The 15,351-nt window shown below is 33.8% G+C and overlaps 1 protein-coding gene across 3 annotated transcripts in view; it reads left to right on the forward strand.

The window, feature by feature from the left end:
- NUP54 (nucleoporin 54) overlaps window positions 1–15,351 on the forward strand; it is a 29,624-nt gene that overhangs the window by 3,378 nt on the left and 10,895 nt on the right. For 2 of the 3 annotated variants that reach the window (XM_015586105.2, XM_015586106.2), the window contains exons 2-9: window positions 523–606; window positions 700–846; window positions 8,769–8,995; window positions 10,503–10,690; window positions 11,494–11,690; window positions 11,877–11,948; window positions 13,050–13,104; window positions 13,537–13,630. In XM_015586105.2, the coding sequence (XP_015441591.1) occupies window positions 523–606; window positions 700–846; window positions 8,769–8,995; window positions 10,503–10,690; window positions 11,494–11,690; window positions 11,877–11,948; window positions 13,050–13,104; window positions 13,537–13,630 (1,064 nt within the window). The remainder of the gene's footprint in view (window positions 1–522; window positions 607–699; window positions 847–8,768; window positions 8,996–10,502; window positions 10,691–11,493; window positions 11,691–11,876; window positions 11,949–13,049; window positions 13,105–13,536; window positions 13,631–15,351) is intronic. The other variant, XM_006907635.3, reaches the window with a different exon arrangement.

Here is a 15,351-nt window from a genome sequence, read left to right on the forward strand (position 1 = left end):
TCTGTAAATTTCACATAGAAAATCTAAATCTTCTATTTCTCTTAGGAAAAATAGGAGTATATAGCACTGCTAACCTACCATTCTCCTGCAGCAATAATCTGCTGGAATTGAGGAACTGCTGCCATTTTTAAAAACTGTTCACATTGAACAGTTGTACCAGTCATTAAATACCCAGTCTGCTCCACTCATTAATGTTATCAGCTTAAATCTTGTAGGCAGTTGAGTTTGTGAAACACATGTCAATAGGCTTAACATGTTTTCTTAGCCATAACATAATCACCCCTTTAGTTGAAGGGTATATATTGCATTGTGGTACTTCTACTTCAGTCGTTTATTTCATACAACATATTGACTTTTTGATTAGTAGAATAGTTTTTTAAAAAAATGATGTTGAAAGTAGAGAAAGGAAAATTAGATCAGTATAATAGTTTATATGTAGCAATTGTAAAATAATTGGAAAAGTAAGTTATTTCTTAACGTATACAAAAAATTTTTTCTGTTTTATTATCCCTTTATAATTAGGTGGGTTTGGAGGATTTGGGACAACATCTACAACAGCAGGTTCTGCATTCAGCTTTTCTGCTCCAGCTAACACAGGCACTACGGGTAAGAGCAATCATAATTCATTTGTAGAAGTAAATGAGCTAGAGGTCAGATTTTTTTTTTTTAACTTACACAATTTCAATTTTTCATTCAAAGGACTCTTCGGTGGTACTCAGAACAAAGGTTTTGGATTTGGTACTGGTTTTGGCACAACAACTGGAACTAGTACTGGTTTAGGTACTAGTTTGGGAACTGGACTGGGATTTGGAGGATTTAATACACAGCAGCAGCAGCAGCAAACTAGTAAGTATGAGGTTTTCATCTTACTTCCAATATAAATCCATAACAATACAGCTAACATCATTGAGTGCACTTTAGTGGATACCTTTTTTTGAAGAATTATAAATATTATGTTTCACAGGTTTCCAAATGCTAGTACTTCTCAAGTTTATATATAACAATAGCAACTGGGGAGAAGACTAATTGGCATGAGTAGGATTATAGAGCAGCTGGGTTTAGTATCATTCCATTTAAATTTTTTATTGGGACGTGGTTCCATAGTGTAGCAGTTAGCACGTCTGCAGAAGGTCCTGGGTTCACGGCCCAGTGGAGCCATGGTCCATGGTCTATAGCCATGCCACCCTGAACAAGCCTGATGTCTGATCTCGGAAGCTAAGTAGGGTTAGGCCTGGTTAGTACTTGGATGGGAGACCACCTAGAAGGACTAGGTGCTGTAGGCATAAATAATAACAATAAACTAAAACTTTTTTGTTGTGCTAAATAAAAATAACACAAATATAGAAAACTGCAAAAAAGTACAGTTTAATGAAGTATATATAAAGTGAACACCTTTATAACCACTGCCTATATCAGGAGGTAGACCCTGGCCAGCCACTTGAGATGCCCTCAACATTCCCCTCCCAATCCGATCCCCATCAGAGGAACTGTATGGAACTATATGGTTTTTCGTGATAATCACTTTCTTTCTTTTGTCATTCAAGTGTATAAATAGTATTGCTTTCTTTGTCTTAAATCTCTGTAAGTTCTTCTTTTAGCTCTATTTGATTTTTCAATTTATTGAAGAAATCATTTGTCCCATAGGGTTTTTCAGTCAGGGCTTCACTGGTTGCATTCCTGTGGTATGATATAACATATTCCTTTGTTCTCTGTATTTCTTATAAGTTGGGTTGGATCTAGGGATTTATTTATATCACTAGTTCAGATTTTTGTTTGTTTGCAAGACTACTTTATAGGTAGTAATGGTGTATTCTTTATAAAGAGGGATATAATGTCTGATTGCCTCTAGTTTTCCTGACGTTAGCAGTAACTGTTGGTGATGATTACCTAGATCCATTAATTCACTAGGGGTTGCAAAATGGTATTATTCCTACCCTATGATTCTTTTTCCATATATTTGTTGAAGTACTTCTATAAAGAGAAGCTTTTCCTCATCTATTATTTGGTTGATTCTATCCCTTTATTATTAGTTTTCAAAATAAAAAATTGGTTCCCAATCATTCTCCAAAAGTGACCGATTAATTTTTTTTTAACGTCAGGAACTCAAGTATTTAAACTATTTGATGTTTTTTAATCCATTGCAGCTCTTATCCTTATTGATGCTTAAAATCGTTCCACCTTTGGCCGATACGAGCCTCTTCAGCTTCTTTTATACAAGTGCAGAATTAGTCTTTGATAGCTTCTTTACTAGCTGGTGTGGCATGGATTATTTAATTCTCCTAAGAACCCTATGAAATAATACTCGTGGTATTTCCATTTTATAGGTAAAGAGAGGAAACTGAATGATTGTGACTTTCCCATATACCTCCCAAGAAGTAATATAGGAACATAAATTTAAGTTCCTTGTCTTCCTGTGTAATACTCTTCACTTTTCCAGTCTGCTGTCTCTTAAAATCACTTTTGTTTCATTTTTCTTAGGTAACTTGATTGATTGGCTAAAATTTATCCTACTCAGTCTAAAGATTAGTAGTTTATTAAATGTGAATTTCAAGAATTGTCTAATCAATAGGACTAAGATAATATTAGTTTCAGAATTATTCTTTCTAGTGTTCTAATCATTCATGTTTTCTAATATCCTCGTGAAAATACAAAGTTTGATGGACATTTAAGTAGTTAAGGAGAAGAAAGGAAAAGTTTTATTTCTTTGTTTCTTGAAATAAAGTCTCTTCAATTATAAGTTCTTGTAGTTGCACTTTTAGGAAAAAAGGGAATTTGAATATGGTGCTATTCATTTTCAGAATGGAAGGGGTATTTGGTTATGTAGCAACCATTTATTGAGTGCATGTCGTATTTCAGGCGTCATATATATGAGATTGAAAACCACTATCCATGCTTAGTCTACAAAGAGAGTAACAAACATTCAATTAGATAGAATAATAAACATCCAATTATCGAATATATTTATGAGAGCACCCAATCAGGGTGCTATGGAATGCAGAAGAAGAGCTGAATCTTGAAGGAATTAACCAGTTAAAGTCAGAAAAGAGTATTCCAGGCAGAGGGAATAACATTGACAAAGGCCTGAATGCATGGCATAGCATAATGAATTCGGGATCTGCTGTTGGAAGGACTTTGAGTTTAATCTGTGAAGGTTATGGAGCTGTTGCCTTATTTTTTAAAACCACTGCTTATATGAGGCACTTGACTGTCTGAGATGATATGTTTTATCTCAGTTATCTGCTGCCTTCCTAAACAGTATCTCTTATTTGAAAACTTTGGCAACTGGCTCTTAGTCTTGCTTTTCCTTCAAACAACTGCCGTGAACCTGGGTTATTTTAGCATCATGTACCCACAGCCTTGCCATCTACTTTGTATTCCAAAGACCTTCTCTGTCTCACTTCAACCACAATTCTTACCCTGGCCCTTGGCAATATCTGAAATGATTCTAATTCTAGGATCAGTAATGTAACCATCTCACCACCTATTTCTCTTTTAGCCTGCCTTTTCAACTACTTCCAATATAGGTGTTCTCAGATCACTGACATTTTCTGCTCTTCCATAAGCTCTTTCCTGTCTTCACTATCCTTTCCAATTAGTTTAGATTCCACGTCCTTTCATTTCAGTCACTCTTGTCAATATGCTAAACTTCCTTGTCTTTGTATCACATCTGCCTGAAAAAAACCCAAACCCAAACCTATGTAAGCCCAATTGTCTATCAAGGTACCGCTTGAGAATAATCACACAATACAGAAGATTGAACAGTATCTCTAAATTCTTAATCACCAACCTCAGTTGGGGCCTCAGCATTGCCTGGTAATCCTACAAGTTTCTATCTTCAACTTATTCTCTCACTTACTATAACAGTTATTTTAAATTTGTTCTCTTCAGATCTCAAATTTCTCTGTTCTCGCTTTTAACAGATGGCTTGACCTCTACTTCTGAGAGAAAACAGAATCCCTCATTGTAATTCCATTAGCTTCTCACTACCAAATCAATTTACCTCCATTCCATCCTTTGCTCTTTTTCACTTGTGCCTTGGATTTCATATCCTCCTACCTTCTGGAGACCTTTGTGCTGTTGATTATTCTTCCCAACCCACCCCTATAAAAAAAGTCTCAACTTTTCTCCCAAGGATCCTTCTCATCCACAGTTAAACAATCTAAGTTCTTGTTTTCTTAAAATAGTAACAATAAAACAAAACTACTTTAATCTCACATCTCACTTCAGCTACCACTTCTCTTAAACTACTTGAAGTAGTTAGAAGAGAGTGGGATCCTCTCCTATCTTCTGTTACCCCTTAGCCCACATAATCTGTTTTCTGTTTTCTTTACTCAGTCGAATAGTTAAGGTCATTTATCATCTCAAATCCAATCAACACTTAACTGTTCTTTAATTATGAAAAATTCTAACACAAAAATAGCATAGTATGAACAATATAGATGTCTAACCAAGTACTTTAAGGCAAACAAATCCCAAGCATGTCATTTCACCCTTACTTTATTATTCTGCTCTCTTTAAAAACACAGACATCATTCCAACTCACAATTAATAATTCCTTAGTATCATCTAATACCCAGTCATTCTGGTTTGTTTGAATCATTATCCAAACAAGGTCCACGAATTTATTTTCTTACGTCTGTTAAGTTTCTTTTTAGTATAGAGAATTCCCCACTTTCTTTTTTCCTCTCTTAAGAGTTATTGCAGAAACTGTGCCAATTGTCCTGTGAAATGTCCCCCATTCTAGATTTGTTTGTTTCCTTGTAGTATCATTTAACTTTATCCTTCATATTTTCAGTAAATGAAGTCAGCTTTAGGTACTTTATTGTATTCAAGTTTGACTTTTTGGCACAAATACTTTGCAGGTGGTGCTATGTGCTTTGTATTGCATCTCATTAAGAGGTTATCCCTCTTTTAGTGAAGCTAAGATTGATCAGTAGATACAGGTGGTGAGAGCTAATCTGTTTTATAAAGTTCCCTATCACTTTTTAACCTAATGGTTTCATTCATTGATGATTATTGCCTCAATCAGTTATTTTATTAGGAGTTACAAAATAGTGATTTTTCTAATTCTGCCCTCCCATCCACATCCTGTAAAAGGACATTTTTCTTCATCTTGAAATACAATTTGGTCACCCTGAAATACAATTTGTATAGGAGAGACAGGATAAATTCCTTTTTTTATTGACAGTTTTTGTAAGAAATTGTTAGTGGCCTGATTATTTCCAATGGTGTCCAAAGAGTTGACATTAAAAACATTTTTTTCAAGTGTTTAAAAAAGTTAAATTGATTGAGTAACATTGGTTAATAACATTATATAATTTTGAGATGTACAAGATTAATACATCTGTGTACTTTATTGCCTGCTTCCCACCCCAAAGTAGTTTTCTTCTGTTTACTATATATTTCACCTCCCTTTACCCATTTCTCCCTCCCCCAACCCTTTTTCCCCTCTGGTAACCAGCATTCTGTTTTCGTTACTTTTTGTTTTATATTCTACATAAGAGTGAAATCATATGGTTTTTGTCTTTTTCTACCTGACTTATTTCACTTAGCATAATACTCTCAAGATCCATTCTTATTGTCACAGATGGCAGTATTTCATCTTTTTTTATGGCTGAGTAGGATGCCATTTTGTGTGTGTGTGTGTGTGTGTGTGTGTCCCACATCTTTATCCAGTCACTTGTCAGTGGATACTTAGGTTGTTTCCATGTCTTGGCTATTGTAAATAATGCTGCAATGAATGTTGGGGTACATATATTCTTACAAATATGTTTGTTGGCCATATGTATCTCTTCCTTGGAAAAGTATCTGTTTAGGTCTTCTGCCCATTTTTTAATTGACTTTTTTGTTGTTGAGTTGTGTGAGTTCTCCTTACATTTTGGATATTAACCCCTTACTGGAGGTATCGTTTCCAGATGTGTTCTCCCATTCAGTTGGTAGCCTTTTTGTTTTGTTGATGATTTCTTTAGCTGTGCAGAAGTTTTTTAGTTTGATGTAGTCCTCTTCATTTATTTTTGCTTTTACTTCCTTTGCCTTTGGGGTCAAGTTCACAAAAACCCTGGGAACAGCGTCCATAAGTTCAGTGCCTATGTTTTCTTCTATGTATTTTTATTGTTTCAGGTCTTACATTCAAGTCTTTAATCCATTTTGAGTTAATTTTCGTGTAGGTGTAAGATAATCTAGTTTCATTCTTTTGCATGTGGCTGTTCAATTTTCCTAGATTTTTAAAATTTTCGGTCTTTTAAAAATTATTTTGAATGCATGAGCTTTAATAAATTGAATGTATTTGAGTTGGTTGCATTCTTTATTTCTTTGATGTTCAAATTGTCACATTTTTGGCCAGTGTGAGTCCTTTCCTTCAGTGTCTATTTTTTTTCCTACCTTATTATTTAATAGTCCTTATTGCTTTGCCAGCTCTGTCTTCCCCTCTTTGCCACAGAGATTTTGCACATACTCTTTATCTTTGCCCCTACCTCGTGGCCGGGCAGACTATTTCCTTTAGTCCTTAGCTGAGGTTCTAGTGGGACAGCCTTCTCTTGACCCCTTCTCAGCTCGCTTAGCTCCTTCACTTAATTCTCAGATAGTCTGTACTTCTCTGAAGCATTTATCACAATTGTTAATATTTGTTTGATGTGCTCAGTTTATTTAAATAACCTTTGTGTCTTGTTTACCACTGTATTCTTAGTATTTAGTTCTATGTCTGATAGTAGGTACTCAGTAAATATTTGTCGAATGAATGCATGGTGAATGATGGATGAAAGGGGGTGTGTGTATAAAACCAGAAGAGACTGTATTGTCAGGAAATCTAAGGGAGAAGAGCTTTTCAGGGAGGATGTTTTTTCAGTGAAAGTTAAAGATTTTCAACAGCCGCGAGGGCCCTGAAAAGGTAGAAAGGTATGAGAAATATAATATGCTCAGGCTTGAAAGGAGTCCGTTGGATCTTATAATTTGAGTTCTCAATGTCTTTCAGCTAGTGAATTGTGAGGAGACTAGTGTGGTTGTAATCTAGTGTGAAGTATAAAAGGAGAAGCGGAATGTAAATCAGTACAGATGATAGTTAATTTATCTCACTTAAAAGTCTAGTTAGGAATTTCTCGGCCAAGGCTACAGAATGAGCTTATAGTAAATCGAGATTCAAGTCTTCTGGCTTCTACCAGTTCTCTATGATTTTCATATTTGCCCATTGGGGAATTTATAATAATACTCATCTAGTAGGTAACAGAAGCCCCACTCTGGCCCTTTAGAAGCCCCATTGATCTTGTACTTGAAATCTTTAGAGCTAAAAGAAAACTTAAATATTATCTAATATGATGGTCCTAAAACCCAGGTCATTTTGACATTATCATCATTATTTTTATCTATATATCACTTGTATTATTGTTTAAGGATTTTTAAAAATCAGTTTACTGTTAAACATTAAATACATTTATTTTAATAGAAAAATTCTTACCACTGCTATAAATGGAAAATCAATATCATTTGCTTTAAAGAAAAGATAATTGAAATTAAGATAACCAAAATTTAGTACTAAGAAAATATAATAGTGTTAATTAATTCTAGCCAAATACCTTAGACTTGTTCTCATCTTTGTTAAAAAGTAAGATAAGCAGGTGTCGTGAAGCATTAAAGGCATTCTGGCACCAAAATGAGACTTTTTATATATAATCAGATAATTAAAATAATTTTTTATGTGAATTTGTTCATTTAGTGACTAAGCTGTTGCTTGACAGCTGTAATATCATATACCAAGGATACTTACCTCGCACTTTGGAAATATTTATCTGATCTAACAACTTCACCATCTCTTTCTATCAGAGGTTAAGTGACTTGCCCAGAGTTGCACAGCCAGCTAAAGCTTTAAGCCTGGAATCCTGATGGTTGGTCCATTTGTTGTTCTTTTCACTATATATTTCTTTGTGATAAGAGAAGGAAAAGTGTTTATTAAGATGATAATGATGTAACACTGATATAATGATTCTTTTTGTTTATTTTGTATCTTTGTATCCAATTTGTATTTATAATACAAATATAACAGCAATAAAGGTTATTTTAAAAAACAATTTTGCAACTTCACAACCTTTACTTTTCTATATCTATGTGCCTTTTTTTTTTTTTGGTTTTTTTTTGATGTGGGTCTAATATGATGGACCCTGTTTGTGTTCTGGTAATGGAATTAATTATATTAAGATGATGCCATTAGAAAAGCAATTTTAACATTATAAGAATTGTCCTGGTATGTTAGTTTCCTATTGTTCCATAACAAAGTGTCACAGATATAGTGGCTTAAAACAACAAAAATGTATTGCTTACAGTTCTGGAGATCAGAAATCTAGAAATGGGTTTTACTGGGTTAAAATCAAGGTGTTGGCAGGGCTCTGTTACTTCTAGAGGCTCTAGGGGAGAATCCATTCCTTTGTCTTGTGCAGCTTCGAGAGTCTCTGCATTTCTTGGATTGTAGCCCCCTCCTCCATCCTCAAAGCCAGCTGCATCCCATCTTCAGATCTCTCTTTTATCTGACCTCCCTCTTCCTGTTTAAGGACCCTTATGATTATGTTGAGCCCATTCTGATAATCCAAGATAATCCCAACTTAATCTCTTAATCATATCTGCAAAGTCTTGTTTGCTGTATAAAGAAACATATTTACAGATTCTGGGGATTGGGTTGTGGACATCTTTGTTGGGTGGGGAGCAATATTCTGCCTACCATACCTAGGATCTGAATTGATTTTTTTTTTTTTTGAAATACTAATTTTGGGGTATATTTTTAGCATTAGGTGGTCTCTTCAGTCAGCCTACACAAGCTCCTGCCCAGTCCAACCAACTGATAAATACTGCAAGTGCTCTTTCTGCTCCAACGCTATTAGGAGATGAGAGGGATGCTATTTTGGCAAAATGGAATCAACTGCAGGCCTTTTGGGGAACAGGAAAAGGATATTTCAATAATAACATTCCACCAGTGGAATTCACACAAGAAAATCCCTTTTGCCGATTTAAGGTATTAATATTGCTTTTGCTCTTCACTTGGAAAGTGTGCATAAGAGAATATGATATGTAGATTAAAATAATATTAAGAAAACAATTGCTTGTTATTTTAGTACCTTGAGTGTGGTACAATTATACTTTCATTTTAAAAATACAGAAATTATAATATAGAAGTGATTTCTTACATTTGTGTGATTAAAGGTGACCAGGAAGGTATGAATAGAATGTAATTTATAATTGAGGAAAAAGTGTTAACAGAAGGGAAATGGTCTGCTTGGCATCTTTAAAGAGGAGATGTAAAACTAGAATTTAATGATAGTCATCTAACATTATCCGGGAAAGTGTACCCTAATCAGCAGACAGGACTTTCTGTTCTGGTTGGCATGTACAATCCTATTGTCATTATTATAGCTGGATGCCAAAGCTGTTAAAACAGTGTAGTCCATTTTCTTTGTTCTCATTCTGTGCCTAGCAAACATAAAATCTTTCCATTTGAATTTGACTTTTCAAAGATTCTGTTCATCAGCCAGTGAGGGGTATTTAGGTCAGTTTGTGGTGAATTTTTATAACAAATTAGCATATTGCAATCCAGTTTATACTTCAGCCTCTTTTGAGTTTTGTTGACCGATGTCAGTCTCTGAAACCTAAACATAAGCCTGTCCTTGGAGCTGCAAAGCTGAGAATTAGACCCTAGAACAAGATTAAACAATAAAAAGTGACTAGCCAATCTTGTTAGGGAACATCTCATTATCTCATCACTCTGACAAAAAGTGTTTAGTGACTAAGAGGTATACACTAGACATAAGTTGACTATAACAATTTAATTTTTAAATTGATAACACAAATGGTAAAATGCATAATGAACTAATCCAGAGTGAATTTAAATTCTTTTCAAAACCTTGTGTTATAAGTGGTGACAAAAGAGAAAAGGCTTCTATCTAAAAGATTAATTCCCTAAAAAGATAGTTTGTCATATTTAATATTATGTGAAAAAATACTAGCCCATTATATAAGTTTTGTATTACAGAAAACCATAAAATGACGTAGACATTCTTGATAGTATGTATAAGTTGACTATGTTATTATTTTACTTTAAAAGTACTTGTTTAATAAATCATTTCTTTATATATCTAAAACTTAAGATTCCATGAGTCTGATATGTAGTAAAATGACATACATTTTGGTCCATGACTTTTGTAGTCATTTTTATACGACAGAGTTATTTCAGTAGTGTGCAGAAACACCTAACAATAATATCAAAGTTTTTCAGAGGAGAAAGCTATTTAGTTACTCCATTGAAAAGGAAATTTTAACTTTACTCTATAAATTTCTTGGGTAAAATAATTTCTCTTTATACTTGCGTGACCTTCTAGGGCACAAGGAGAAAAGAATCATTATTTCCTTTACTACCAGACCTTAAGCTGTTTTCCCTATTTTAGCACATATGAAGCTATTAATATTAAATACCTGATTTAAGATCTGTACATATTTTTGATATTATTTATTTTGTCATCCCACAGGCAGTAGGTTATAGTTGTATGCCCAATAATAAAGATGAAGATGGGCTAGTGGTTTTAATTTTCAACAAAAAAGAAACAGATATTCGAAGCCAGCAACAGCAATTGGTAGAATCGTTGCATAAAGTTTTGGCAGGAAACCAGACCCTCACTGTAAATGTAGAGGGTATTAAAACGTTGCCAGATGATCAGTAAGTATACATTAAATATACTATTTATTTCTGTGTGCCTTGGCCCAAAGAAAGTGATCCAAAGTGTTTTTGTTGCTAAAACAATTATATCTCAGAGCAGAATGTTATTTCTCAGCTAGTGATTTTTCAGTACTTACATAGAAATGTTTAAAAGCTTTTTTCTTAATCTTGGATTTTGTAATTTATTAGATGCTAGTAATTTCTTAGATTTTTTCATTTAGAAACAGGAAGAAACAATTGTGGCTGTATACAAATCAAGAGCCACAGAGAGGTTAATGGAAAGTTTTAACTGATTAGTATTCATGTTCATTCATGGATAAATATGATTGATTAACTTCTGTTGTCCTGCAATTTTCACACTTAGTGGCAAGACATTTGCTTTAGGCTGTCTTTGGTTTAGAATTATTGTTATTAGATAACTTAAATCATATTTTACTTCTTGGTCTTAACTTGCAGTAAAACAGCCCATGGACTTCAACAGAATTTCCAAAATACTTCTTGAATCTAGAAAAAAATAATAAATAATATTTACATAGGACTTTGCAGCTAAGCAAACATTTTACAAATACTATCTTATTTGCCTTTAATCTCATTTTAACTTCATCATTTAAGTTGCTTTATAGTTGAACATAACATTAAGTAAAGGTTCCTTATTTTCAGAGAGTTAAGAAAAAAATTTTTAATTCCCTTCTAAAACCATTTCTGAACTCAGCTAGTGCCCTTTGAAAATCACATACTGCATTGATATTTATGGTTATGAGTTATGTGCTCCATATTTTATAATTTGGTTATTTTTTTCCCAGGACAGAAGTTGTCATTTATGTTGTTGAGCGTTCTCCAAATGGTACTTCAAGAAGAGTTCCAGCTACAACACTATATACGCATTTTGAACAAACCAATATAAAAACACAACTGCAGCAACTTGGTGTAACTCTTTCAATGACTAGAACAGAACTTTCTCCTGCACAGATCAAACAGCTTTTACAGAATCCTCCTGCTGGTATGTTTCAAGACGCATAGAGTTGAGGAAATGAAAGACTTAGAAATATATGCGTCCACTATTTTGGGAGGTATTGGTTATTAATGTTATTAAAAACTAGTGTCAGTTTATTACATGTCTGTTTATTTAGGACATAGTTTTGAATGTTTTTATTGTATTCATTCATCTAGTGTTTTTATTATATAGCTAATATGTTTGCTAGAAATTTGGGGAAATTACAAGCTAAAGGAAAATTGTCCATAATCCATCTACCCAAAGGTAATTTACTTTTAATATTTTGATTTATTTTTTTCTAGTTTGTCTCTCATTTTAACTGAGTATTCAAGTAAAACCTGAATGTGTTCTCACTGTAAAAGATTCTAGATGGCATAACTAGGTTGACTATATGACAGATCCTTCTCTATCTCCTTTCCACAGAAGTAACTACTATTAATAATTTATTGTGCTATTAGTCTTTTATCTGTGATTTTAATACAAACATATGTACATGGAAGTCTTTAAAAAAAGGATTCTGCCCTGTACATTTACTGCATCTTGCCCTTACAGTATTTCTTAGTATTTTCCATGTCGGGTCATAAAGGTAAATCTTATTCTTTTTAAAAACTACATGGAATACCGTGAATGTACCTTACATGACCTAACCTCTAGTTTTTTACCTTTTCACTGTTAAAAACTATGCAACAATTAACATCCTCATAAATATGTCTTAGAATACATGGGTATTTTTTTTTTAGACTAGATCTCTGGTAATGAAATTTTTGAGTCAAGATTATGTATACTTTATATGTTGTTAGCTACTGCCAAACTGCTCTCCAGAGAAAGTTCTACCATTTACATTCATAACAGGAATGTGTTGTTTTTCTCATATTTTCTCATATCTTTCATTTTTCTAGTATTTTCTAATTTTGCTCTAGTGTGTCAACAATGATTACCTTTTACATTTTGCTACTCTGATGACAAAAAATTAATAGCTATTTTCATTTGGATTTCTCTGATTACTAGTAAAGTTGGGCATCTTTTTGTAAATTTATTAGCCACGTTTGTATTTTTTGCGAACTACCTATTCATGTCCTTTACCCATTTGCTTAGATTTTTTTTATCTTCCTGATTTATAGGAGCTCTTTCTATACTCTGAAGATTAATCTGTTATCCTATAGGTTATCTTATAGGTATTTCCTATCTATACTTTTTTTAGCTTTATCCCACAAAAATTTTTATTTTTATCGTGGCCATATTTGACAGCCATTTTTCATTACAGCTTATGGGTTTTGCGTCTTATTTTGGGAAGGCCTTTCCCATACAAATATTATAAAAATGGAAAATAGTTTCTTTTAGAAAAAAATTTTTTCTTTGTGGTAGGTGTTGATCCTATTATCTGGGAACAAGCCAAGGTGGATAACCCTGATTCTGAAAAGTAAGTATATCTTCATCTTTCTTTTCCTATAAGAACTAATACTTACTATTAGGAAAGCAAAAAAAATTTAAGCTATTAATTTTAATTCTTAGATTTGAGATGAGTTTATTTTCATTTCTGTTGCTTTTTACAGAATGTTGACTATGGTACGGCAGCGTAGTGTGGTGAAAACATTGACATCTGAGTACTAATACCCTAATTATATTTGCATTTAATAATGCAACTTTTGACTGAACTCTGTTTCCTCCTTTGTAAAATAGGGAGGGTAAATAAATCTCTGCAGTGTAACATTGTTGATTTCATAGTCCTAGATTTGTCCCTAAACCCTAGAAATTTAATGTGAAATTATATGAATGTTATCACGAAAACCTTAAGTTCTCATATTTTGTAATAGATTTAGGGCCTGAAAATTGACCACTTGCATTTCTTCAGGTTAATTCCTGTACCAATGGTGGGTTTCAAAGAACTTCTTCGAAGACTGAAGGTTCAAGATCAGATGACTAAGCAGCATCAGACCAGATTAGATGTAAGCATTTTCAGCTTCGTTTTCTGGCTCTGGGAATAGTAAAAGGGATCACAGACATTTCTTTTTACCATGTGTGTTATTATTTTATCTTATAGGGAAACAATATAGTATATACTGCAAATTAACAATTATAGTTTTATGCAACTACTTTTTTTATTATAGGGTCTCCAAAATCATGTAAATCTGATTTGATGTATTTTAACAATGAATTTAAAATTGTTGCCTTAGCAAGTTAGATTTCCATTCTGGTTCCAGCCATAGAATGAATATTATTTGCTTTATTAAACACTTTTTATTTATGGGGCCTTATGAAAATGGAGGCTGTGATTCTTCATGTTGTCACAGTATGTTATAATTGTAGGTTAATGAAGCAGAATTAAATTATTAAATGCTTAAATCTACATAATATTTTATAAAGTAGACTTTCATAATCAAATAACTGAACATTCTTAAAGGTCACCTCTAAATTCTCTAAATGGAATTTCTGATGAGATATTCATTCGGATTGTTTGAGTAATGAAAAGCTTACTGTTTTATGAAGCAACCCATTTTGTTACCAAACTCAGGTATGGCTACTTGCTGCTCATGAGCCAATAGTCCAGAGACAAGGGTTAGGGGCGCGGAAAGCAGGTTTATTCAAAAGCTGGCACCCTGAAAAGATGGTGGACTGCTGTCACAAAGACCATCTGACCATCTTGCAGCTTGTGCTTCAGTGCCAGCAGGGGTTACAGGGAGAGGGCTAGGTAAGAGACAAGGGCTGACTAAGGGACAAGGGAGAAATTCGGAGCCACATCCTGGAGGGAAGGGAGAATGTCTCTGGGTCTACTATCTTGTCTTCTTTTTTATCCTGTCTCCTGGCCATGGCTTGTTTCTCAGGCCACCTGGAAGGAAGGTAAGTGAAACAAAGGAATTACCAAGGAGGGGTAAGGAACTCCTCTTTTCCCGTGGAGTCCTTTGCACAGCATGTTCTGGTAAGGAGGTCTGGGAAGGATTTTTGCAGTCAGTCTTCTGGCACCCAGATGTCTGGGAATGAAGCCAGCTTCCTTCGAAGCCTATGGTTCTCAAGCAAGCAAGCTTATCTACAAGTAACACATTATCTCAAGCAAGCAAGTTTATCTACAGGTAACACATTAGTTAACAAGGCATTTTTATTTACATAAAAATGTGAATAAGGTTATAAGGACAAAAAATGGTTATAATCTTAAAACTATAATAAAACAACAATCATAGTTACAATCCCCACTGTCATTTGTTTCCATTTCAAAGGAAGTTTTGTTGTTCTACCTATAATGGACTCATGGGACAATAATTTATCATGAAATGCTCAAACTTGCAATGAGACATGGTGTTCAGTTCCTCTAGTCGGAGGAAGAGTCGCAAGGTGCATTTGCTTTCTAATTGTATAATTATGATTATTTTGAACATTCTGTAAGAGACTAATGTTAACATTAATACTGTTACGCCTAACTTTACAGCTCCTCTTAGGACAGATTTTATTTCCAATAGTATCCAAGAAAATAAATCAGAAAACCAATCTCTCATGTCTTGGAACAAAGGAGTAGGCATATAAAGGTGGAAGGGTAAGGGTAGAAAAAAACCAAGTGAGTCACAGTGTTATTGTATTAGGCAAAGCCTGTTTGAATCAGAGAAAAAGAGCTGTATCAAAGAAGTGAAGCCTGTGTATGGTTAAAATTTCCCTGTCGGCTAGCTCTGATACAAAT

This window comes from Pteropus alecto, unplaced genomic scaffold (genome assembly GCF_000325575.1).
Source record: "Pteropus alecto unplaced genomic scaffold, ASM32557v1 scaffold161, whole genome shotgun sequence".
Taxonomy (NCBI): domain Eukaryota; kingdom Metazoa; phylum Chordata; class Mammalia; order Chiroptera; family Pteropodidae; genus Pteropus; species Pteropus alecto.